Source organism: Lissotriton vulgaris, chromosome 4_1 (assembly GCF_964263255.1).
Source record: "Lissotriton vulgaris chromosome 4_1, aLisVul1.2, whole genome shotgun sequence".
NCBI lineage: Eukaryota > Metazoa > Chordata > Amphibia > Caudata > Salamandridae > Lissotriton > Lissotriton vulgaris.
The window spans coordinates 1136676620-1136703351 of NC_141691.1; the positions used below are offsets into that span (position 1 = coordinate 1136676620).

The window sequence follows — 26732 nt, forward strand, 5'->3', positions numbered from 1 at the left end:
AAATATCACGTTCTAAAGTGTGAAAATCAACATGTGAAGTTGAGGGAGAAGGTAGGGATTGAAAATAAGCAAGAAGATCATCAGGAGTAGGAGTTTGCTCAGGAGTATAAAGCGTATCATAGAATTTAGCGAATTCTGCAAGAATTTCTTTATCTTTAAATGTGGATTCACCAGAAGAGGTTTTAATAGACTGAATTTTTGTGCGTTGCTTACGAATCTTTAGATAGTTGGCCAGGAGCTTCCCCATTCTATTTTTACCACCGTAATACCTAGAGTTACATTTGAGAAGAATATTAGAAGCGGCTTCAGTTGTAAATTTGTTAAAAGAGATTTTGGCATCAATAAGAGCTTTAAGGGAGGAGTTAGATTTAGAAGTGAAATAGGCCTTTTCTAAAGTCTTAATGTCAGCTAAAATTTTCTCTGATTTGGCCGCATGTAGTTTTTTCCGTCGTGACACAAAATTAATAATAAAACCCCTAGAGGCTGCTTTAAATGAGTCCCAAACCATAACAAAGGGAGAATCAGGGGTTTGGTTTAAAAGAAAAAATTCCTTAGCAAAAGCAGTAAATTCAGCGTTAAAAGTGGGATCTGTAAGTAAAGCATCGTTAAAACGCCATCTGCCAGAGTGAGGGGAGAATGGAAGTAAATCTAGGTCTACAAAAACAGGGGCATGGTCGGAGAGCAGAATGGAGCCAATCTCTGAACGGATAGCGTGTTGGGATAAGGGTTTACTGAGAAATATATGATCAATACGAGATTGGGATTGATGAGGAGGGGAAAAGAAACTATATTCACGAAGGTCGGGGTTACAAAGTCTCCAAATATCTACAAGGGCATTATTATTAAATGAGTTGAGAAATTGCGTGTGCATTCTAGAGGGAGTAAATTTAACTTTTGAGTGTCTATCAAGGAAAGGATCCACAATCGGATTGCAATCTCCAGCGAGGAGTATATACTCTCCAGTAAGGGAAGATACTTTGGTAGAAATAGTAGGCCAGAAAGATTTATCAATTGCAGTGGGAGCGTACACATTAAAAAGGGTGAGAGGAATCTTATCAATAAGTAAATTAACAATAAGCCAACGACCATCAACATCACATTCATGAGTAATCGAAGAAAATTTTAACTTTTTATGCAACAAGAGTACAACTCCATTCTTTCTAGAAGTAGTAGGTGAACAAAGAACATGACTCACCCAGCAACGTTTAAGTTTCAAAGCCTCTGGTTCAGAAAGATGAGTTTCTTGAAGGAGGGCAACATCAGTTTTAAGTCTTGCTAAATGCGAGAGAACCCTCTGCCTTTTAATGGGATTATTTAAACCCTTAACGTTCCATGTCGTTACACGGAATGAAACCAATTAGAGAACTGCTATAAACAACATGCTTAATAATGCATAAAAATACAATTGAGAAGAAATGAGAAAAGTAGAAAAGAAAAATGAGAAAAGGAGTCAAGGATGTGAGCATGATGAGGATTAGAAAGAATCAAAGAAGAAAAATATGTAAATGAGGAAATGGTAGAAGTAGAAAGAAGAGTTGAGTGGAGAGGAGGTCGTGGAATTGGGAGCAGGAAGGAGGACAGAGTTAGTAGAGAGAAGAGACAGTACATGTCCGAGACGAACGACTGAAAGACATACTTACAGAAATAAGAAAACAGGAATGGGGGGTGGTGATGGCAGGAGACGACGAGAACATCCAGAGCAAACATCAAACCTCAAATATGATGACATCCAAGAAAGGTAGCACGAGGGGGTAAGAGGATAAACACGAAGCGAAGTGACGGAGGGAAGTACCTGTTGATAGAAGAGAAACATGAGGGTAAACAATGTGAGCGTGTCAGGAATAAAAGGAGGGTTGGGATGAAGAAATATGAACATTCAGGAAAAAACATAGAAGAGACAACAATTGAGTCTTATAATGTCAACAGTGCAAGTACGGAGAATTCAGAACCATAGTCAACTATATTGGAAAAGGAAGTTAATAAGACAGTCCACCAGGATTGCACATATCCATAACATCAAGACCATGTCGGCGAAGAAAGGCTTGTAAAGCCGCAGGATCTTCGTAGGTGGTAGTCTTGTCTTTATATGTAACTTTGAAAAGACAAGGATGCAAAAGACCATACCGAGCATTGAGAGCTCTAAGCTGCGGTCTCATGTCCAAGAACTGCTTCCTGCGTTCTGCGGTGGGCCTGGAGACATCCTGTGAAATGTAAAGACGATGACCTTCCCAAATGATCTGTTTCTTAAGTTTGACAGCAGAAAGAACTTGAAGGAGGTCAGTGTACTGAAGAAAGAGCATGATGACTCCTCTTGGTTTAGTAGCAAGTCTAGGTCCAAGACTATGAGCCCGTTGGATATTGATAGATGATAAGGCTGGTGCGTCCAAGATCTTAGCAAGAAAGGACTGGAAGAAGACGGTAGGATTAGGCCCTTCTGAAAGTTCCGGAAGGCCGTAAAGGCGCAGGTTATTTCTGCGATTTCTGTTCTCCAAATCCTCTGTCTGTCTCTTTAGCAGTAGGATCTCCGCTTCCATGGATGATATACGAGAACATGAAGACTGCAAGGAGTCTGCAGACTGTTCCAGGGTAAGAACTCGTGCATCCAGAGACGACCATTTCTCCTGCATTGCCTGCATGTTTTTATTGGTAGCCTCCATGAAAGGCTTGAGAGCGCGGAGTTCCTCTAGTATGAGATCCATAGAGGAAGAGGAGGACTAACTCCCAGGTGAAGGTGGATCTTTCTTGAGACGCTTGGAAGATACCAAAGAAGAAGGTGTCTTACCCACGTTGGAAGTTTTGGAATGGCTCCACGTGGCGTCTCTGATTTTGATGGATGATTTTCCTCCATGTCTGGGAGCGGAGAGTCCGAATCCGATCCAACCGGGACCTTAGAAATTGATGTGAGCTTCAAGGTGCGAAGTTTTCCCATGAGGACTCAAGAAAATAATTGTAAGGAGTCAATAAGTCCAATAAAAGAGACGTAGATGCCCAGGCACCGCAGAAGAGGAGCAGCAAGTCGCAGTCAAGCTAGTATCATAACAAGAAGGTTCTGGTGTAAACTCCGAAGATCCTAAGAACAACGAAGGCGTTGTTATGTGGTAGGCTCAAAGTGAGATTGCCAGAGCCAAGAGGACAATGCAGAGGAAATCACTTCAAAGAAGAAGAGGTGATGCGAAATTTTGCATTAGATAAAAGGAGTTGCATGCAAATAGTGGCATAGACAAAAATTGCAAAAATGGCAAAAACATGTTGTAATAGCAATCATGTCCTCCAGGCACAGCAGAAGAAAAGGACAAAATAGCAGTCAGGTCAATTAGCATAAAAGAATAGTTCAGCAGAAAACAGCTTGAATATCCAGAAAGAGACAAAGGTCACAGTGTAATGCAGCAGTCTATAAGTGAATTCATTACCACCAGGAGGACAGCGCTGAGTGCTTTATATCAAAGAAGAAAAGGTCACGCAAGTGTCCACAAGTAGGAAAAAGGAGCGTCATGCATGTCGTGGAACAATGAAGTATTGCGAAATTGGCAAAAACAACATGTTGTAACATCCAAATAAGCCCTGCGCAGGAAGAGAAGGTTTCAAAAACTGATGAGTAGATCCAGAAGAAAGCAACTGGCAGCAAGAAGAGGCGCAGGAAATATCAGGAGACGTAGTTCATGAAGAAATATAATAAGTGATATTTATAGCCATTCGCCTAATGAAGGTTGCAAAAAGTCTTATGAGTAAATGTGGAGAAGCACAAAATGGCGGCAGAGAAATGCAGGACACTCAAAGCGTGAGGAAAAGGGCTCTATGAGGCACGTCAGAAAGTAGCAAGTATGCTCACCATTGAAAGAGCTGTAGCTGCTGTGTTAAAGGGCAGTTGATATCAGGCACCTAAAAGCGGCATGTTGAGGGTCTGTCATGAAGTTTTCCGCCGGCCCTATGCAGAAAACTCGGCCGGCGCACAAAATGGCGGCCGCGATCCTGACCTCCGCTTTTCTGCGCAGAAGGGAGCCGAAACAGCTGCGAGGTCGGGAAATGGAGACAGCGTGAGACGCGCCTCACATTCCGACTCGCAATCGCGGCTCACGGCTTGCGGAGATGTCCCTCAGCGCTGCGGCAGAGATGAAAGTGCCGAGGCTCGATGTGGAGCTCCGGGACTACGGCGCCATCTTGCCCAGCGCTCAAGCCACGCCCCCCAAAGAAGGTTAATTTTATAATATAATAGGAAGTATAGCAGGATCAATTACAACTTTTAGCCATCTAAGTTCCCTTGGCGGGCCACATGTCCAACATCAAAACAGAAGGGCATCGATAAAAAACAGGGGAACAGCCGCGGTTAACAGGAATCAACTTATAGACACCCCAGTTCAGAACAGTCCCCACCGTGGCCCATCACGTATCCGTCTACCACCTATATGTGCGCTAGTACATAACAGAGGAACCAGAGCAGCAGCTTAATCATATTCATCCTCTATACTAACCCAAGTAAATAGAAAAAGAAGGGAAGGAGGGAGGAAAGAATAGTAGAAGAGGGAAAGAAAGAACGCAGCGCTGCTGCACGCGCCCCACAGCGATAAAGCGCGCAAGACTGAAAGATCCGCTAAGGGGCCAGGGCGTGCAAGTCATGATATATGTGCGATCAATACCGTAAAATCAAGCGAGTCATCCCCCATCCCCACCGGCCATCACACCCTGGGTGACACGCACAGGCACAGCGTCCCGATAAAGGGATACAAAAGAGCCATAGAACTAAAAAAAAACGAACAATAAAGAAACCCCCCCCCGCCCCACCCTGCACATTTGCAGAAGGCTATGGCCTACCCCCCCCAGCAGCGTGCCTGTCGCCCTAAATAGAAACCCGAAATATAGGAAATTAGAAAGTAAGAAAAGAAACAAAACAGAGAAAGGGGGAAGAAAAAACCAGTGGGAGAGGAGATCTGCAATCGAGTCAATCGGCCCTTACCTCCCGCCTTCACACACATGGAACCACATTAAAGCGAGATCGACACAGCCTCAAGTATCAGAAACATTCGAAAGAATCGGCCATATTGTCATGGCTGCGGGCAGTCCTCATCTCATCCTTTAACCAGTAGTCCGCCGGGTCCAGTCCGGCTCACCCCTGTCCTCTCCTGACCATAGCTATCATGCACAATGGAATAGTGGGCAGCAAATAGTCCGAGGTGAGATGGGCACAGGATCGGAACAAATCAGGCCAAGGGTGTAAACCAGAGGACCCCAGTATCAAACGGCAGAGCAAGCAATGGCTGCAGCAGTCTATACTTTCCAATAGCAACATCAGGAGCAGCAAACAGTATGGGTGCAGTCTCGCCGCCCAAGAAAGCGAGGTCTCCCCGGCAAGGTACCAGCGGGGCCACACCAAAGCAGTACGAATAGAGCATCCACCTCGCTCCCCAGTCATTCGGACCTGAACGGGCCCTGACGTGGGCCCCACGCCCGCACCCGCCACCATCAAAACTACCTGGAGATTCGGGGCCGCAGGCGTACAGTCCTGCAAATGCACGGCGGCAGCACTCCTCGCAACATCCGAGGGGGGCGAAGCAGCACACACTTAGTCGAGCCGGGTCCATGAGGGAAGGCCCGACAAATATGGCGGCAGACCTATTATCTTGCACAACGGTGCCGAGGACCATGGCCTCACGTAAAGAATGTAGGGCGCCAAGGACATCACCAATCGTGGGCTCACGCTCACAGGACTCGGCTCTCGTGCACTTCAGCGACCCAAGTCTGCCGCTCCGAGTTGATCTGTGACTCAGGGCATCGGTCGCCATCTTGTAAGTTCAGCCGCGACTCTCCGCGCCTCAACTTCTGGAGTGGGCTCTTAAGCAAGGCCCACCGCTGGGGTCCCCTCGAGCCCCGGAAATGGCAACCTTGGTGCAGAAAGAAGGGCCACCAGGAACGGGGACCGCCGGCGCCACCGTCCCACGGGCACCGCTCGCCGAGTCCGGGCGAAGGGCTTCAAGATGGCCGGACAGGGCAACAAAGGGGGGGCATGCCTCCTGCGCGGTCTACCCCCATCTGCGGCGGGCCGCGCCCTACCACAGGGCCCCCAGGCCGCCAGACCGGGCCCGGTCAGTCGCCACCGGCACAACCGCACAACGGCCTCTTCAGCCGACCCCTCTCCTCCACCAGGGGCCGCCGCCGACACCCTCACTCCAGCCGACCGTCACAGGCAAGTCCCCGGTCTGCACGCCGCGGAGGCCCCGGACCAAGCAAGGGCATAACTCCAGATCCGCAGCACGCAGGAGCCCCCGGGACAAACGGTGAGTGCGAGCATTGTTTTATCTTTCCATTTCTTGCCGAGTGTGTCGCCTCGGAGCAGGATGAAGATCCGGATATGCGTTTAGGCAGGAAGGTTGGCGGAGCCGAGCTACAGTGCGGCCATCACGGTCGCGAGCTTGGCTCCTCCCGTCTGCTAGATTCTTGATATTTACACAAGTCACTACATCTCTCCGGACTTGAAAATGCTCCACCTTTTATTTTTTTAAACTTAGTTTATTGAAACCTTTGACAAAAGTATCACAAACATCCAATATTGAGATATATATATCCACGGTTAATTAATTGCATTGCAAAATGTCCCCCCAACATAAGTTTGCAAATGCTCCACTGGCTGTCCTTTGCTAGACTCTGCATTCAAGGCTTGGTTTCACTCTGTGGGTCATTTATAGCATCGAACCTATCTTTCTCCAGTGACAAGTATACCATATACCCAAAGGCTGATGCCCCTGTCAAGGCTTGCTTTGCTCCATGCCATTATCACTTTGTAAAAGGCATGTTTGTGGTATTTCTGAATCCCTACAGTGGGCCAGAGTTCAAGTCTTATCCCTGACGGCAATGAGGAATCACCCACTGTCACCTTAAATTCTGAAGCATGATAAAAACTTGGCTAATCACAAACTAAATAATATGCTCCGGAATAGCCTTGTAATGGACCACCTGGAATTACTGTGGGCCTTGTCAGTGGGATGAGGTTCTATACACATTTTTGCAATACATTTAAAGTTGCTCTCCATCCACTCTGTTTGCCTTGCCATACATCCTGAAGTTAAACATTTTATTATCAGCCTGTTGTGTTCTCCAGCTTAAAACCTGACTGCATGGATCAGAAGTACATGTGGCACAACTGAGCCCTTTCTTACCTATGCTGAGCAGATACATGCCTGTTCAGAGACCTTAATTGCCTGCATTGGAAGCTTTTAGGTGGTGTAACAGTTTGTTTTCAGAATGCAACCGTTGATATCCTTGCTTTCCCATAGATGGTGATCAGGTCTGTTATCAAACAGAGGCTTCCGTTTGGTTGAAGTGTGCTTAAGAACATAATTTTTGAAAATGCTATTGTGTTATTCCACAGAAGAGGGATGAGCAGAATATTAGTAGATCTGCATATGTTATTGTTGTGCTGTTCTGATGGTCAGTCAGTGTACATATGCTGGTAAATGCTAGCCCTACGAGAAAATGTGCGTTTATTATTTAATCAAATTTTCATGGACCACTCTATTGTAATCCTTTATCGTAGCTTCCAAAAGAACTATCATCCAATGCTTTTGACAAGACCATTTTACAAGCACTACAACAGGGTTCTCATAAGAGGGAAGACAATCCTCCCCCCGAGCTGGAACCTTTCATAAGGTAAGGCTATCTGAACATAAAGCAGCAGAAACTCGAATGCGCATCTGTGGTGACTAAATAGGGAAGCTTGCATTGTTGATTCTCCTAAGGAAATTTCTTCTGAAAGGCCATGATTTGTGCAAATAGCTGTGTGAAGGCATGTATAGAAGTTTCATATTTGGCTTCCTGATTAGGTTATTTATAAATGCATGTAGGCTTAATCTAATTAATTATGTATGACTAGAAGTGTTGCTCTGTTGCAATTGGTGGATCTTTTATAGATTTTCTCTTTAAGTGATTATTTCTACACCCACTATTTTTTTTATGTATAAACTTTATAAAGTAAGCCCTCATTGTGAATGATAGCATACTGTGAGCATGTTAAAAACTTGATTTCCAGTCTTGGCTCCCTTCTTTCGCCTGCAACTCAAGTTCTGGTACCTCCCCATAATACCCCCACCCCGTGTTTTCTTCCAGCCTATGCCCCACCCTTGTTTCGCTTATGTCTCAACCACCTCCGCCTTTGCCTCCAGTATCAACCACCCTTTTTTACCTCCGGTCGCGCCACTCTTGACTTTCATCTCGGATGTCTGCACCCCAATTTAGTCTGTTTGACACCACTCTGTTTTCGCCTTTGGTCTCGGAAGGGGTGCGCTGTTATATTTTCTGCGCTCATTACCATATAGGCAGTCTTCAAGTATTTATGCAGCTCATGTAGTATTTTGCCAATTAAATTGGCTAGCCATCTTTTTTGCTCGTTTCTAAAATAATTTCAGAAAACAGCCTGTAAGTCTGCACTTGCTTCACTGCTGTTCAAAGACAGCTGCTAAGTTTGCCTGTCTGCGTTGATTGTTTTGTCCTTCCTTCGTTTCGATGCTTGGTGGTGCTGCCGGTCTTGCTTCCTGTTCCTTCTTGCCCGTCTAGCCACATACCTTACGGCGGGTGTAAGACAATACTATCAAAGCAGTTGCTAGTAGAGTGACTTTAAGACCGAGCTCAAGGATTACATTTGATAAATGTAATCTTGTCTCTGGGTATGTTAAGTGTGGAGGAGCAGTCCTGTACAGTTGCACATTTTTCAAACAGGTGTTCATAGTCTGAGAGACTTGTAATTAATTTCATGTCCCTGTGTTGTAACTGTGTTTGTAATGCGCTTGCTACCTTCTGATAATGCATTGGCCCTCCTTACATCGATTAGCATGCTACTTCAGCTCCGACCCCAAAGTTAGTGGATTATGTCATTATTGGTATTAATTGTGTGCTCTAAATGAAAGCTGTCCATGCATTTGCTTTAGATTCTTTGTTGTCAATTAATTGGAATTAGGTGTACTCATTAGTGAGTCAATGCAAAACAAACTGGCTGGTGAAAGGTTCCTTTTTATTATCATTTTATCAAAGCTGCTCAACTCTTTGCTACAGGCAGCATTTTGCTGGAATTGAAAATGTCACTGTCCGGCGTCTTAATATGTGCATCTCAATTACATACATTTATCTCTAGCAGGGGGTGCATTCAGCTCATTAAAGGCCTCCCCTTGCACTGTTTCATAAGCCGGCTGCTGAGAGGGATTTCACCTGTGGTGACTGAGAAAAGCGGGGTGAAAAAACAAATTCCTCACGAATAGGAAACCTTCGGACTCCCTCTCTTCCACTCACCTATAAAAGGGTGCAGTTTCTGTTAAACAGCCTCTTGTTTAAAAATTCTTAGTAGTTAGTTGCATCCTCCCTCCCCTATGCCATTTTTGTATTTAATTTTTTTGTAGCACTCAGAGTGAATGTTTTTACAGTTCTCTCCCTAGTGTGCTTTCCCCAACATAACCCCTGCCATATGCTTGGTGTTGCTGTCCTTTACTTCCACCCCCCACGTTGTGTGCTCTCTCGCCTGTTTTCCCACTTTACCCACCTCGCTCCTTTCTGTCTGCTCGTGTGCTTCCCCCTAGCTGCAATTCTCCAGACCCCCTACGCTATGTGTTGCGCTTAATACCCTATTCCTCCTTGAAGTCTGTTTTCCCAGGCAGAGACTCATTACTTTTACTAGGCGTACCATGGCAATCTTCGTCGAGGGTCGACTTTCTTTCCTTGAGCTGCATTATGCTTGAACCAAGAAACACATGTCGCTGAATATTATGTGCCCAGCTAACGCCCAACATTGTTATGGGGTGTGGAATTCAATAAAATATCTACTTGTCCATGGTGCAGGCTGCTTAATAAATCTTGTCCTGTATCAAAAAACAAATTGTCCCCTTTGTGCCATGTAATGCGGCAACAAATTACGCATCAATCTCATTATATAAGAGTTCTGATATAGCCTCTATGATTATGCCAGGGTTCATACCATAGTAGTGTTTGAATACTAGCAATTCACTTATGCTGCTATGTTTCTGCAGGTCTACATACTGGGGCTGAAGGTAGTGGTAAGCAATAGCTCCAGGATTGGAATGCCCTTTTTAGTATGTGCAAACCTACTAACGTGCATGTTTTAAGGGTTTTCAACAATTCTTCTCTAATCATTTCCCATACTGAGAACGGTTGGAAATTTACTACTGACAGTGGCAGACATAAAACTTCTTCCAGGGTTGGGAAAAAAGTGGTTGGAGGAAAAGTGAACTTGAAAACATTCAGATTTTCACATAAGCAAATCTACACCTGCATATTTTTGCTCATGCTAAAATGCAGTTCACAAATATTTTCTGGGAGTACTATTTCTTGGCCTACTTTTGTGAATTCATTGAAACTGTACATATGCACTTAATGCAAGGATATATACAATGGATGCACTTTTGAGACATTCTTTAATAATTGGGCCTCTAATTAGGCCTGGCATTAACCATGACCTTTCTGTTTTTTGTTCTGTCTCTCTCCGTCTATCAGCTGTAGTCCCTGTAAGTGACCGTATTTTGCCTTTTTAGAAGAAACCTATTGGCCCACAAAGTAGTTTTGTTCAGTGCCCAGAACCACTGTGGCAATGTGTGCTGAGACCAACATTTTTTTTTTTGCTTTTGCCAATGCTTGTTAGAATGGTGAGGACCCAGTAGCTCTCACACTGTTAAGGTTGTACAAAAACCATGCCTAAACAAGTCACACCTTGACAACACCAAAGGCTGACCACCAATTTCTGACCCACTAGCTTTGCCAGTGCTTGTTTATTTTTGTTTGCCATATTCGTATTCAAGCTGGTTACACTGATTTTCCATTCTGAATATTTTTGGGAAATACTAACATACATCAACATGTTACTAAATGATGCTGCAAAGTTACGGGACCTAAAATCTTACCGTAGTTTAGTTAAATGTTTTCTTTTCTTGCATGCATTTTTTGTTTTGTTTTTGTGAACGTTTTATTTTGAAAGCAAAGAATCATAACTCTTGCTTTGGAGCTTCTGCAAATATTTGCATATCATCGGAGAGCATTCTGGGTGCATTATACAGAGCCACTTAACTTTGAAAATGTGTGTACACTTTTATACTGAAACCACCGTCAGAAGTGCAGGCTGAGCTTAAAATACTTACTATCTGAAAGAGACACGTTAGTGATAGATTCCTTACCTTAGAATATCCCCAGGCGTCAGACTGGATCCGGAATTTTTTGCGTAGCAGTACCCTTGCGCGTCGGTAGGCGTTGTCTGTGGCTCCGCGTTTGGCGCCGTGCTAACGTCGTCGGAGTACTTAGCCGCCGCCTCCGCGTGCTGAGGTCAGTTCTTCTTTTTCCCGCGCCAGCAGCGCAGATCTGGAAAAAGCAGTACCTTTAGTCACTTTTTGACTAAACTTTTTTGATCCCTTTTGATCATTTTTCTTGAGTCTTGCGACTCCGGACGGTGCCGATAGGGATGCCTGGTTTCAAGCCTTGTGAGGATTGCGACAGACTGATGTCGGTCACCGACCCTCACCGTCGGTGCGTCGACCACGACAACCAGGCCTGCCCTGACTGCCGGGCCCTGACTTCGAAAGCTAGACGGGAGCGGTCCCGCAAGCAACTCTAACTCCGGCAGTCGGCCCCGCGCCGCGAGAGGTCCCGGTCCCACAGGAGGTCGAGGGACAGGTCGCGGGGTCGGAGCCATCACAGCTCCAAGAGTCGGCATCACTCCTCCGGGTCGAAGTCGTCGTCAGGTAAGCACAAGAAGTTGAAGAGACGTCATCGCTCTTCTGACTCCCACCGACGCTCGCGTAACGCGACCGGGGGTTCGGGTGATACCGCCCACACAGCTCCGTCGGAGTTGCGGGCGTCGCGGCCTGCTCCACACCCTCCGGTCCCTGGGCAGGACGCGACGCCGGGGGAGATCGAGCGCTTCCTCGTGGCCATGAGGAACCTCTCTTCCCCGACGGGTTCCGCCGCGCATTTGGCCCAGCGGACCCGTCTGGGGCCCCTAGCGGGTCGGGGGCTTCGGCCCGACGCAGTCGGGTGCTTCGGCTCCGACGCAGACTTCGGGCCCGGCGCCACAGGGCCCCACTGGATCAGCTTCGGGATCCGGGTCGTCGCCGCTTGACCTAACAACCTCACCAGCGCCGGTCCCTCAGGTGTCGCCTCTGGCGGCGCCGTCCCCGATGCCTCCCTCGCTCTGGTTTCAACGTCGGAACGGCGCCGTTGGGTGCCGCTTTCGACGCCGCTTGGGGAGTTTAGCTTCTATGAACCGGCCTCATCGTTTGACAACCCTGACTATCAGGGGATGGGGGAAGAGGAGTATTGGGAGGGTCTGAGGACACTCTGACCCGAGAGTGTCAGTCTCAAGAGCACTGGACAGGTGGACTTGGGGATGCCAGTGGTCTGGACACATCACCAGACACTGGTTTTGTCTCACCTCCTACCGTGGCTACGGAGGAGGGGGCAACCTACAGCGTGGTGTTGATGAGGGCAGCCAAGGCCTTAGGCCTTGAGCTCCCCGTCGCGGCCGTGAGGACTAACCTCCTCACTGAGGTCTTTAAGCCGCAGTGAAGCTCGGCCGAGCCTCTGCTGCCGTTTAATGAGGCCTTGACCGACGTTCTTTTGGGCACTTGGTCCAATCCCCCTACGGGTTTGCCCGTAGATAGGAATGTGGCCAGACGCCACCGCCCTGCTCCGGGCGACCCATGTTTTCTGTCCACCCACCCCACCCCCGAGAGCCTGGTCATCCAGTCATCCAATTCCCAGACCGCATTCCCGTCTGCTCTGCCGGACATGGAATCCAAGAGGTATGAGCAGTACGGCAAAAAGGTATTCTCCTCCCTTAGTCTGGGACTGCGGTCTTCCAACACTGCATGCCTCTTGGGCCGCTACACCCACTCTCTGTGGGATACGGTCGCGGAATTGCTGCCAGAGTGTCCGTTGGAGGTACGGGCCAAACTCGGCCAAGCCCGTGTGGAAGGCTGGGATGCAGCAAAATATTCTATCCAGTGTGGGCTGGATACCAAAGACTCACTAGTTGGAGCTATGGCAACGACAGTGGTGATTTGTCGCCACGCCTGGTTGAGGTCCGCCAACTTTTCGGCCGATGTCCAGAATACACTGATGGACATGCCGTTTGATGGCCGTCGCCTTTTTGGCGACAAGGCAGACCATGCGCTTCAGCGCTTTAAGGACTCCAGGGCTACGGCCAAGTCCTTGGACCTCTTGGCCCCGCGCCAGGAAACGGGTGCCTTTCGCTCCTTTCGTGGCCAAGGAAGGGGCGCCCCCACACGTCCTGCCAGCTACGCACTGCAGACTTAGCATCCAGCGCGGTGGCGGCCGTGGAAATCGCCGTGGAGGCGGTCAGGGACAACGGCGAGACCAGTCCACACCCTCCACTGCAGCATCCGCCTCAAAACCCTTCTAGTCTGTGCTTTTCGACCCATGTGACAGCAGTGGGGGGCAGGGTTCACCATCACCACTCACTGGCGCACTGTCACGTCGGACAGGTGGGTGCTGCAAATCGTCCGAAGGGGCTACTCCCTCCCCTTCGAGACGACCCCTCAAGCCATGCCACCGCAACACCACCGTGTATCTGGGGATCATTTGTGGCTTCTGCAGGAGGAAGCTACCGCCCTCTTGGCCAAGGGGGCCATCGAGCGTGTTCCTGGGCCAGAAGTAGGGTGTGGTTGCTACTCCCACTACTTTCTGGTACCCAAGAAGGGCAAAGGTAGCCTACGCCCTATCTTGGACCTACGGAACGTCAAAGGCTTCCTCCGGAAGGAGAAGTTCAAAATGCTGACTCTGGCTCAGGTCTTAGCTGCCCTGGACCCAGGAGACTGGATGGTAGCGTTGGACTTGCAGGACGCTTATTTCCACATCCCCGTCCTGCCGGCGCTACTGCGGTTCACGGTAGGCCACGAGCACTTTCAGTTTACCGTGCTCCCCTTCGGCCTTACAAGCGCCCCACGGGTGTTCACAAAGGTGATGGCGGTGGTCGCAGGTCATCTGCGCAGGTTGGGGGTTTTGGTCTTCCCCTACCTCGATGACTGGTTGTTGAAGGCGGCCTCGCCCGAGACAGTCGTCAGCCACCTCCAGACAACGGCAGACCTTCTGCACCAGCTAGGGTTTTCCATCAATGTGCCGAAGTCACACCTGTGCCCCTCTCAGAAGCTCCTCTTCATCGAATCGGTTCTCGACTCGGCGCAGTTTCGGGTTTATCCTCCCGAGCAGCGGGTTCAGGATATACAGGCTCTGATTCCAATCTTTCAGCCTTTATCCAGAGTCTGTCAGGTTGACGCTGCGGCTTCTGGGGCTGATGGCTTTCTGCATCCTTCTGGTGCATCACGCCCGTTGGCGGATGCAGGCTCTGCAGTGGGACCTGAAGTTTCAGTGGGCCCAGCATCAGGGCAACCTGTCCGACCATGTCCTGATCTCGGAGGGCACTGCAAGACCGCTGCAGTGGTGGCTCACGGACCACGATTGGGTCAGCGGCAGATCCCTCTCCCTTCCCCAACCGGAGCACGTAGTTGTGACGAACGCGTCCCTGCAGGGCTGGGGAGGCCACATGGGAGAGGCGTAGATCAGAGGCCTCTGGTCTCCGGCAGAGTCCCGGCTCCATATCAACCTTTTGGAGCTGCGGGCGATTCGTCTAGCACTGAAGGCATTCCTCCCCTCTATCCGGGGGAGTATAGTGCAATTGTTCACGGACAACACCACCGCCATGTGGTACTGCAACAAACAGGGCGGGGTGGGGTCGTGGACCCTCTGCCAGGAGGCTCTGCGCCTTTTGGCAGTGGCTGGAACATCAGGGGGTTACCCTGGTGGTTCAACACCTGGCAGGTTCTCTGAACGCCAGGGCGGACAAACTCGGCCGCCGGTGCATGATGGATCACGAATGGCGTCTGCACTCGGACGTGGCGCACGGCCTCTTTCAGCAGTGGGGAGAGCCTTGGTTAGATCTATTCGCCACCGAAGAGAACGCACAATGTCATCAGTTCTGCCCGTTGGAATTTCCAAGGCGGCACTCGCTCGGAGGCGCTTTTCGTCGCGAGTGGAGTTGCGGTCTGTTGTACGCCTTTCCGCCTATACCACTTCTGCCCAGAGTGCTGGAGAAGATCAAGCGCAACCGGGCACAAGTCATCCTTGTGACTCAGGACTGGGCGCGAAGGTACTGTTATTCCGAGCTACTCAGTATGTCAGTCGATTCTCCCGGTTCGTCTGCCTCTTCAGGAGGACCTTCTGTCGCAGCAGCAGGGGACAGTCCTCTACCCGAACCTGTCCAGTCTCCATCTCCATACTTGGAGATTGAGCGGCGACAGTTGAGGCCATTTGACGTGCCTCCTGAAGTATGTAACGTCATTCTGGCAGCCAGGCGTCCCTCCACAAAGTCGGTATATGCCTGCAGGTGGAACAGATTTGTGGCATGGTGCACAGCAAAGGCTGTGGATCCTCTCTGCCCCTCTTTCTGAGGTTCTTAACTTCTCCAGTATTAGGGGTGTCTTTCATAGATTCACATGCTTGAATATTCCCCGTCGTCGAAGTGGGAGTCCCACGGTACATAAAATAGCAGTAATATATGCATGTATATATATGAGAAATATTATAAATAAAATATACATACATATAATGCAATAAAAATGTAAACTTAAAAAAGTACCATAGAACAGAATGGGCCCATTGAAAAGCCCAAGGGAGAATTCACTTTAGTAACTTATAGGAGTCATTATGTGTTGGTCCACATTCCAGCCAATCAGGCTGTAGCCTCCTCTAGAACCTTCTCCTCAGAAGCCCAAGTCCTCAGATTTTCTACCGCACGTCGTGTGAAGGGAGTCTCCCTGAGCTCTGCTCAGTTTCTTCAAGTTTCTTCATATTTTTTCTTCAAAATGTCTTCTTCAAAGAAAACTCTTTTCAAGGCTTGTCCATCCTGTGGGAAACTTCGCCTTTTTCATGAGGATCCACACAGTAAGTGTATTTACTGTTTATATCCGGACCATGTTGTCTCTACCTGCAGACTCTGTCGTAAATTTCCTCCCAAGACCTTGAGGGACAGAGAGGCTCGTCTCCTTCTGTGGCTACAGAAGTTGAAATCATCTGACAACATCGTGTCCGATGCTGAGAGTATGTCATCTGGCTTTTCTAAAGCCTCTCAGAAGCGTGGGTCTGAGACTGAAATCCCCTCTCCTTTTCTTAAGAAGAGTAAAAAGCTGGGATCTTCCAAGGATGTCTCCTCACAAGATTTGCTTCAGGGCGCGCCTACGGGACCTGGTTCTCTGGCGTCTCGTCCCAAGACCATGCCCTCCGTTTCTAAAACGGGCATTGGCTCGTCGACGGGCTCGTCGACGCGTCCGTCGACGTCTTCAGCGTCTACGAAGTCTGTTTTGACTTTTTCCACGTCGACGACTACTTCTTCCATGTCGACTAGTTCTGCCACGACGATGATCATCTCGTCGACGAGCAGCCAGGAGGTGAGACCCATCTCATCCATTATTATGATCTCGTCAATCAAACCGTCGACGAAGAAACCACCGTCGACGCACCCATCGTCGACGGCTCTCCCGTCGACGAAGACCAAGGCTTCATCGTCGACGACCGGATCCTCGTCGACGACAGCCCCGTCGACGATATCATCGACGCAGATGATGAACCCCCCGTCGACGGCTGCTCCGCCGACGACTTCCTCGTCGACGACTTCCTCGTCGACGGCAAAGACAGCGATTCCATCGACGGCCTCGTCGACGGCCTCGTCTACCAAAATTAAATTTCCTACGCCGGATGCAGCGGCGCCAACGAAAAAACAACTAGAGGGTGTTAAGGCTATGCCGCTCTCGTCGACGGGCTCGTCGACGACACAGCAACCCCTACAATCTGCTGCCACCTTCAAAGTGGTTTCTACTTCGTCCCTCAAGTCTGTACCACTAATACAGTTAAGTCCTATTAGGAGTGGATCACAACCTCCGGAGAAATTATTTCAATCTGGAGCAGAGGAATCTGGAAATGATTCAGAAGTGGATCAACTTTACCAACCAGCAACCAGTCCATCGGATTTACACATAAAGTGTCAGGACTATAGCGATGAGGATGAGTATACGGATAATACCGTCGAAGATGGGAACGTCCTTTTTCCATTGGATAGCACACAACAACCTAATTACGAACGCTTTACACAAATTCCTATGTCTATGGTGAAAAACCTACAGCTTATGCTGGATGACTACAATCGTAGATTTCCACCATCACTTCCGCCTTCCCCAGCACCCCAAGTGCAGCGGTCCCAGGCTCCAGCTCCACGCCCTCAGTCTCCAGTGCTTCAACCACAGTCTCCAGCACCAAGGCCTCGAGCTCAAGCGACTGTTGCACCTACGTCTCCTTTAGGTGCTGCTCCTGATACAGATAATGAGGGTCAACCTCCACAACACACTGGAGATAATGACACTGATGATGAGGAAATGCAGGATTGGGACAATTATAGGGCACAGACACCCTCTACTCCACCAACGTCGCCGAGAACTTCGCCACCAGTGGATATTGCAAGTTTCCACAGCCTTATGGTTCGTGCAGCAAAAAGGTTCCACCTAACGTTAGAAACGCAGCAAGCAGATTGTTTTCTGTATGACTTTAAAGACTTGCCTCAACACCAAACTCATACCATTCCCATTATTGACCACATATGGGAAGAGGGTCTTAAGTTAATGGAACGTCCTAACTCCATTCCAGCCGTTCTACCTAGACTGGACAAAAAATATAAGGCACCGCCTACTTCCCCGGCCTGCTTAGTTTCACAGCCTAAAGCAGACTCAGTGATCACTCAGGCGGCACAAAAAAGGTCTCGAAATCCTGCCATACCCCTAACTTCCCCTCCGGATCAGGATGGCCGCAAATTGGACTCCATTGGTAAAAAATTTACCACAATGGCAGCGACAACGGTAAGAGCTTCCAACGCCTTAGCCATTCTGGGTCGATACGACCAACAAATGTGGTCCGAGATCGCTGGTCTACTTCCCCAAATGCCTGACTCCATCCGGGAGGAAGCACAATCCATCATTCTTGAGGGAGAGAAGATTTCAACGGAAATTATCGACTGTGCCGTCGATATAGCCTCTACTGGATTCCGACAATTGGCAGGTGCTGCAGTTTTGCGTCGCCAAGGCTGGCTAAAGTCAACAACCTTCCGGCCGGAAGTTCAATCCAGAGTGCTCGATTTGCCCTACGATGGCGAGTCTCTGTTTGGTAAACACGTTGATGATGCCTTGGAACTCATCAAGAAAGACACGGACACAGCTAAGTCCTTAACGACTCTGCAATACAGAAAGAGGCCATTTCGTGGGGCTTGTGGTAGAGGAGGAGGAACCTCTACTTTTCGAGGCACGGGCCAATATAGAGGATACGCTTACGACAACAGGCAAAAAGGATCCTATCAGTCCCAAAATCGTGCATCCACCTCCAGACCTTACCAGAGGAAGTCCAACTACAGAGGTGGTGCGAACACCAGCAAAAAACAGTGAGAGGATTATGCATCTTGGAGGTCGAATCTCGAAATTCTTCTGCAATTGGTCGAACATCACCAACGACCGATGGGTCTTGGATGTAGTTTCAAAAGGACACACCCTGGAATTTACGAAATTTCCCCCCGCTCGCCCGCCTTCGGGCCCACCTTCTCCCCATTTCAGGGAACTGTTGGCCCAGGTACAGCTTCTGATCAGGAAAGGAGCCATAGAATTGGTACCGCAAGATCAACGCGGCAAGGGATTCTACTCCCGTTTCTTTCTAGTAAAGAAAAAATCAGGAGAGTGGCGCCCCATCTTGGATCTGAGGGCTCTAAACAAGTTCATTGCGTCCAAGACTTTTTCAGATGCTAACCCTGCTTCAAATCTTGAATTTCCTCATTCCAGGAGAGTTCTTTTCGACAATAGACCTTCAAGATGCATATTTCCATGTGCCTATTCACACCAGGCACAGGAAATACCTTCGTTTTACAGTCGGCCAATTTCATTACCAATTCAAGGTCCTTCCATTCGGCCTTCGATCGGCACCGAGGGTGTTTACCAAAATCCTAGCCCCGGTGGCCGCTTACCTGCGTTTACAGAACATCCAGTTTTATCCATATCTGGACGATTGCCTCATAAAAGCCAGGACTTTCCAACTGACACAAGAACACACACAGGTCTGCATATCCCTGTTCGAAACTTTAGGTTTCTCCATCAATTGCCTGAAGTCACACTTTCACCCTTCTCAACAGCGAGATTTTCTAGGAGCCTCGCTCGATTCTCGGCTAGGGCAAGTGTTCGTGTCACAGGAACGTCAGAGCAGAATGTTGCAGAAAGTTCAATTCCTGCAGTCAAGAAAGTACGTTTCTGTTCGAATGTACAAGTCATTCCTCGGCATGGCTTCCTCGTGCATTCAACTGATTCCCAACTGCAGGCTGCACATGAGAGTCCTTCAGGAAGAACTCGACAGCCAGTGGAAGCAGGTATCCGGGTCATTCGAGGACAAGATCCATCTAACGTCCCGCATGCAAAGAGCTTTGGAGTGGTGGGCTCATCCTCCAAATATAGCAACAGGTCGTTCATTCAAGGACGAACAACCAACATTGACACTGACGACAGACGCTTCCCTGGAAGGTTGGGGTGCTCATCTCGACGGAATGTCAGTGAGGGGCAAGTGGACAGCGTCTCAGCGCACTTGGCACATAAATCGCTTAGAACTACTGGCGATTTTCTTGGCCTTTAAATCCTTTCAAAGAGTAGTGCAGGGACAGACATTGTTGGTGAAGACAGACAATACCACCAGCATGCACTACATCAACAAACAGGGCGGCACAAGATCTCTCGTGCTATCACAGCTGGCACAAGAAATTTGGGACTGGGCTCTACAACGTCCAATACATCTCCAAGCTATTCATGTACCAGGTGTGGCCAATGTGCTGGCGGACGCGCTCAGCAGAGCCCTCTCGGACAACCACGAATGGGAACTACACCAACCAACGTTGGATTACATCTTCCGACAGTGGGGCCGACCGCAGTTGGATCTCTTTGCAACGTTCCTCAACAGCAAATGTCTAACGTTTGCGAGCCGGCATCCACACAAGGAGTCGAGTGGGAATGCTTTTTCAATAAATTGGTCGAACACCTTCAGCTATGCATTCCCTCCTCTGCCGCTCATTCCACGTCTGTTACACAGAATGAGATTCCAACCATGTCGGATGATCCTGATCGCACCCAAATGGCCGAGACGTCCTTGGTTCTCAGATCTCCTCCTGTTCTCTCTGACACAGCCGATACGGTTGCATCCTCTGCCACATCTTCTCACGATGCATCAAGGTCAAATATGCCATCCGGATCCAGCATACCTTCAACTTCATGCTTGGAACCTGAGTACTATGAATTTGCACACATGCATATCGACAAGGATTGTAGGACAGTGCTATCACATGCTCGAGCACAATCTACTGTCAAAACTTACCAACTGAAATGGAAGCGTTTCTGCGCTTGGTGTTCCACTAAATCACTAGATCCCATGCGTGCTCAGCCAGAACAAATCTTGCCATTCTTTTTGTCGCTAGCAAAATCAGGACTATCTCACTCTACCCTTAAGGTTTTTCTGGCTGCTATCTCTCGTTTCCGTCATGATGGCATAACATCTTTGTACTCTTCCAGGATCATAAGACAGTTCTTCAAAGGCCTTTTTAGGATGTTTCCTCCAATCCGTCGCCCTCCACCTTCATGGCGACTCAACCTTGTTCTGTCTCAGCTGCTTTTGCCTCCATTCGAGCCCATCCATTCTTCCAATCTGAAATTCCTCACTTGGAAAGTGGCTCTATTACTTGCTCTGACCTCTTCTAGACGCGTCAGCGACATTCAAGCCTTTACTATACAGCCACCGTTTTTGCAATTTTCCAACGAGGCTGTCACCTTGAGAACAAATCCCAGTTTTATTCCTAAGGTTCCCAGTGACTTTCATCTCAATGAACCTATTGTTCTTAAGACTTTCTTCCCTGCACCTCAATCTGCAGCGGAGCGTTCCTTACACACTCTGGATGTGAAGCGCTGTCTTAAATTTTACATTCAACGCACAGCTGCCTTCAGAAAGTCTGATCAATTGTTTGTTGCATATGGCCCAGTATGCAAAGGACAACCAGTAACTAAACAGACTATCACCAGATGGATATCGTCTGCCATATCCTTTTGTCATCAACGGGCTGGCAAGCCCCTTCCTGTTCCTGCACGAGCTCATTCCACGAGAGCTGTGTCGACTTCTGCTGCCCTCTTTGCGGGGGTACCTCTGAGACAAATCTGCAGAGCTGCTACTTGGTCCAGCAGCCATACTTTCACGAAGCACTACTGCCTGCAATCAACAGATGCCGCGGATACGGCAGTGGGTCAAGCGGTGCTGCGGAATCTTTTCCATTAAAGGTGAGCCTCTGTTGCTACCCGCCTCCAGTCATAAAGGTATTGTCATGTTTTGGTTTTTTTATTGCTTGTTAAGTGATAAGGTATGCCTAAACTTAATTTGTATCTTCCTTTATGACTAATGTATGTTTTACTGCTTTCTATTCTTATTCAAGCATGTGAATCTATGAAAGACACCCCTAATACTGGAGAAGAACATAAGTTACTTACCTGTAAACTGTGGTTCTCCAGTATTGGTGTCTTTCATAGATTCACATGCGACCCTCCCATCCTCCCCTCAGAGGCTCTCTTCTCCTCAAGCATTTATACTTGTGCTACGAAAATCTGAGGACTTGGGCTTCTGAGGAGAAGGTTCTAGAGGAGGCTACAGCCTGATTGGCTGGAATGTGGACCAACACATAATGACTCCTATAAGTTACTAAAGTGAATTCTCCCTTGGGCTTTTCAATGGGCCTATTCTGTTCTATGGTACTTTTTTAAGTTTACATTTTTATTGCATTATATGTATGTATATTTTATTTATAATATTTCTCATATATATACATGCATATATTACTGCTATTTTATGTACCGTGGGACTCCCACTTCGACGACGGGGAATATTCAAGCATGTGAATCTATGAAAGACACCAATACTGGAGAACCACAGTTTACAGGTAAGTAACTTATGTTCTTCCTTCTTTCTCTTGCCCAGCAGGGCTCTGCTCTGGGCTCTATCAAGGGCTACCTTTCTGCCCTTTCAGCCTTTCTAAGGCTGCCTGATCAGCCTTATTTGTTCAAGTCCCCTGTTAATTGATTCCTGAAAGGCATAACACATACGTTTCCACCTGTTCCCTTCGTGATGCCTCAGTGGGACTTGAACCTGGTTCTTACTTTTCTGATGTGCGCTCCCTTTGAGCCACTTCACAACTGTCCTATCCGCCTTCTTACCTTGAAGACTGCATTCCTGGTTGCCATCACCTCTGCCAGGAGAGTGTGAGCTCCAGGCTCTATCCTCTAAACCATCTTTCCTTTCGGTCCATCTGGACAAGGTTGTATTGCGGACAAGGCCCTCTTTCCTGCCCAAGGTAGTCACAACCTTCCACATCGGGCAGTCCATCACCTTGCCCACCTTCTTTCCGCCTCTGCATCCCTCGAAAGAGGAAGAGAGGCTCCACCGTCTGGACCCAAAACGTGCGCTCTCTTACTATCTGGATTGCACACGCCAGTTCCGGGTGGATGACCAACTCTTTGTTGGTTACGTGGATGCTAAGAAGGGAAAGGCGGTGCACAAGCAGACCATCTCGTGGTGGATCATCTTGTGTATCCAGGCGTGTTACTCCTTGGCTAAGAAGGAACCCCCTGTGGGTCGGCTAAGAAGGAACCCCCTGTGGGTCATTCCACTCGGGCCACGGCAACTACGACTGCCCTGGGCCGAAAAGTGCCCTTGCAGGACATTTGCCAGGCAGCTACGTGGGCCTCGCTGCACACGTTTGCAAGACACTATTGCCTGGACAGCCAAGTCCGGAGGGATGGCTTCTTTGGCCGTTCTGTCCTCCAGGACTTTCTGGTGTGATTATTGGTTCGCAGACCCACCACCGGGGTTGGTATTGCTGGGGTATCTATTCTAAGGTAAGGAATCTATCACTTGCGTGTCTCTTTCAGATGCACAAGTTACTACTTGTGTAACGATATATCTGTAAGAGACATTAGTTGGTGATAGATTCCTTACGACCCACCCATCCTCCCCGTTCTGCGAACCGATGTGAGAAGGTGGCCTGATATGCAGTGCTCACTATTCTAGTGAACACTATGTATCAGTCCAGCAACCCTTATTGATGATTGGTTGTAAGTCAACCTTATAGACCAGCTATCCTAGTAGCGTGGATACGAGCAGTCTAAGGCTAAAGACTCGAGAGGGCGTGTTAAGCCAGCTGTTTACCACACATATACCCCTTGAATACCAAGTGAAAGGACACCACACAAGTGTTATGAAAATAAACAGTTATTTATTTAAAGATCACAACAGCCCTGTACTCTTTATGAGGACAGGGTACTAAGCACAAACCAAAACTCTTACAAAAATACTTAAGTTAGCACAGTATATACAAATGCCCGAGGGGCACGGAAAACCATATACTCTGGAAGTGGAATGCGAAATTCCTAGCAGGTAAGTACAGTACTAATAGCTTTTGGAATCGCTAGGACTTGACTAGGGAATCGTTAAATTACTTCTAGGAGGCCTAGGGGACTCGGGTGCAGTGTGTGCACTCTCACGCGAGATGCGGGACAAAAGTCTATGGTAGCTAGGAATTAGAAAGTTAGTGTTCTCGGGCGAACCCGACCTGGTAGGGAGAAAACGAAAGTAGATTCTGACCCTTGGATAGTGAGGCTATGCTGGGGCACCGAAATGCCGAAGTTACCTAGCCCAGGGGCTGCAGCTGCATAGGTCTGAAAAGACGTCGGGAATCCTCGTAGACGGACCAGGAGCCGGAAGAAAAGATGCTGGCCGGTGACCAGTGAAGAAAGTTCAGTTGGATCCAAGCCTGGATCTCGAAGATAGATGACACCTGAAAGCAGAGGGGACCAAGTTCGAGACTACTAGCCAGTAGTCAGTGGGCACCAGGAGGGCACCGGATGGTAGCCACCTCGACAAGGTGAGTGGGTGACGCTTGACTCGAAGATCTCACGGACCAGGAGGCGTTGTCGGCGACCAGGATGGAGGATCGAGCTGTCCCACGAAGATGGAAGCTGTCGGCGTCGCTGGACCCAGGATTGGGCAACAAAGCCTTGGCAAATTCAAGCCCACGCGGTGGACCTAAAATGGCGTCTGGAGTGGACCAGGAGGGTCCGGGGTGCCTCTCTTGAAAAAGGAAGCAAGGGCCAGCCTGGAGCAACCAGACCAGCAGTCGTGAAGTCGTTGGGCGTCGTTCAGAAGGCCACAAGCCAGCCGGCTAGTAGCCAAACAACGCGGTGCACAGCAAACAGCAGAAGGGCCCCACGCCGATCGTGGAGATGCAGGGGGGCTGATCTTGGGTGCTGGAGCTGCGCAGGGTCGGGGCTTCTCGGACCCCAAAGCACTCACCAGTGGAGGACACGGTGGGCTTGCAGTAAAGATGTCGTGCAGTCTTGGCGATCGTCGGTCCCTTGAGGTCTCGTCGCACTCACGGTTCTCAGCTTGGCTGTAGAGGTGAGTAGAGGTCAGAGGTGCCAGGGAAGCCGGGTCTCGTCGAGCTGGGTCGTCGGATTCGTGATGAAGGACTTGCAGCAGACCGCAGTGTTCTTTAGGATGGTGCCCGCTTGATGCAGGGTGACTACTCCTTAGCCACAAGGGAGAATCTTGAAGAAGAAATCGTGAAGTCCTTTCGAAGAAAGTGGTATCTTGATTCCAAAGATGATCTAATTTTAACAGGGGGCCCGCTCCCATCTTTATACTAAAAAAGGGGGCTGACCCGGTGACTAGGTCCTGCCTATGGGTGGGACTAGGTGGGGGGTGGTTACACCCCTCAGCCATGCCGGACTTCCCCAGGCCAGGGGCTGGTGTGCCCCTGGAACTGGTTCAGACCGGCCTATGCGTAGTGAGCACCGGGGTGCCACTCAGCAGTCACCTTCCTGTAAAGCCCTGCCTACCCAGGATACACAAAACCATGTCTGGGACGGTGCTAGCACCGCCCCTGACAGGAAACCCTTTGTCCAGGCTCCCCTCGCTGGAAGGACTCCCAGCTGCAGGGGGTCAGACTCGTGTCTGTGGTGGCAGCATCCATTTTGTGGAGCTGAGGCTTCAGTTAACTTTAACCGGGGTTCACAGTTACATCCATGTCGTGTCCCTCTAGAAGGGTGGAATGCTAACCCCGTCGCCAGAATTGGCGAGGGGTTAGTATTCCAATTCGTATGACACCTTACTCGACATGTTTTGATAAAGCAATACCAAAGATAGCATTTAACCGCGAGGATTATAATGCACTTAAGAGTATATGGTATGCGATATCATGGAACAGCTATTAGGACTTGATTCCGCAAGCTGCAGACAGGCTCAGCTCATGCCAGAGCACCATCTCACACGATTCCAAGCACTCTGCCTTCAGGATTGTCAAGGCCTGCCATAGGAGTGACTGATAGGAATCTGTGTGTCCATTTTAGGGTTAGGTATAGGTATACTACACCTACAGCAAAGGGTGATTACACGACTTTGCCCCAGCTGTCATGCAGCCAGTTGTGTCAAATTTAGGAGGCCAGCCAGGGGTGGCATAATACATGCTGCAGCCCCTGGCAGCCCTGGGTACACCTATGCCCTGAGTTACAGGGTCTGATAAGGTGGCCCAGTACCAATTGGTAGATGCACCTAGGGTACATGAGGTAATTTAGAAAGAGAACAGCCAGGCTGTGGGTCTGATTGGCAGGCCCACAGCCAGAGAAAGTCGTAAACCAGTGAAACAAAAGCAAAAAAATCTGGGTGATCATAGGATTGCAGACCCTACTCTCCTACAACCGATATCGAGGGTTAAGGTCATCCTCTTTCAGGGCCCTAGTTTCAATGGCACCAGTGTTGGTTTTTAGCATAGCTCTGCGTTTCTATTGCCGAAAAGCTGTGTCTAGGAACTGACGTCAGCACGTGGAGGCGGCGTCTAAGTACTCCGACGTCATCACGGCGCCGACGACTGATGCGGAGCCGCAGACGCCGCCTACCGACGCACAAGGGTACTGCTATGCAAAAATTTCTGGATCCAGTCTGATGCCTAGGGATATTCTAAGGTAAGGAATCTATCACTAACTAATGTCTCTTACAGATCTATCGTTACAAGAGTAGTAACTTGTGCTTTAGTGCTCACTTTAATTATAAAGGCTTTGCATTAATGAACCATATATACAAGTTTGAACAGCATTAACACACATATTACATATAACACACATTTTACCTTAATTGTAGAGAATGCCCTTCCCTCATCAACAATGTGATACTTTAAACTGGCAGCCAAAGGGTTTGTGCTGCAGGGGGTTGGGCCTACTTGTCATAAAGACGAACTGCACATTAAAACGTAGTGCCCTTGACCCCAAACAATATGTCCCGGGCGTTGGGTTATAGGAATTCCACATCCCTGATTGTTAAATACAATTTGTACATTTTACTAAATGCCTGCAAATCTATTACATTAGTTGTGCATGACAGACTCTTTTGAGTTTAGCTGGTGCGGGGCATAATTGATATTACCTTAATAGCTATAGACTATTTTAAAATGGTGCCCAAAGAGAGTGCTGGTAAACTTGTTGCCTTTCTCGTAATGGTGTATTCTTTCATCCTAGGGCCAGTTGACGGGTGGAGAGTTTTTTGCCCATAGTAGATACATTGCTTTGGTTGCGTCCCCGGCTCTTGCT

General features: G+C 48.7%; 1 protein-coding gene across 2 annotated transcripts in view; it reads left to right on the forward strand.

The window, feature by feature from the left end:
* Nucleotides 1-26732, forward strand: part of ZCCHC2 (zinc finger CCHC-type containing 2) — a 400742-nt gene that overhangs the window by 120207 nt on the left and 253803 nt on the right. For both annotated transcript variants that reach the window (XM_086965385.1, XM_086965386.1), the window contains exon 5: nt 7526-7638. In XM_086965385.1, coding sequence (XP_086821511.1) covers nt 7526-7638 — 113 coding nt within the window. The remainder of the gene's footprint in view (nt 1-7525; nt 7639-26732) is intronic.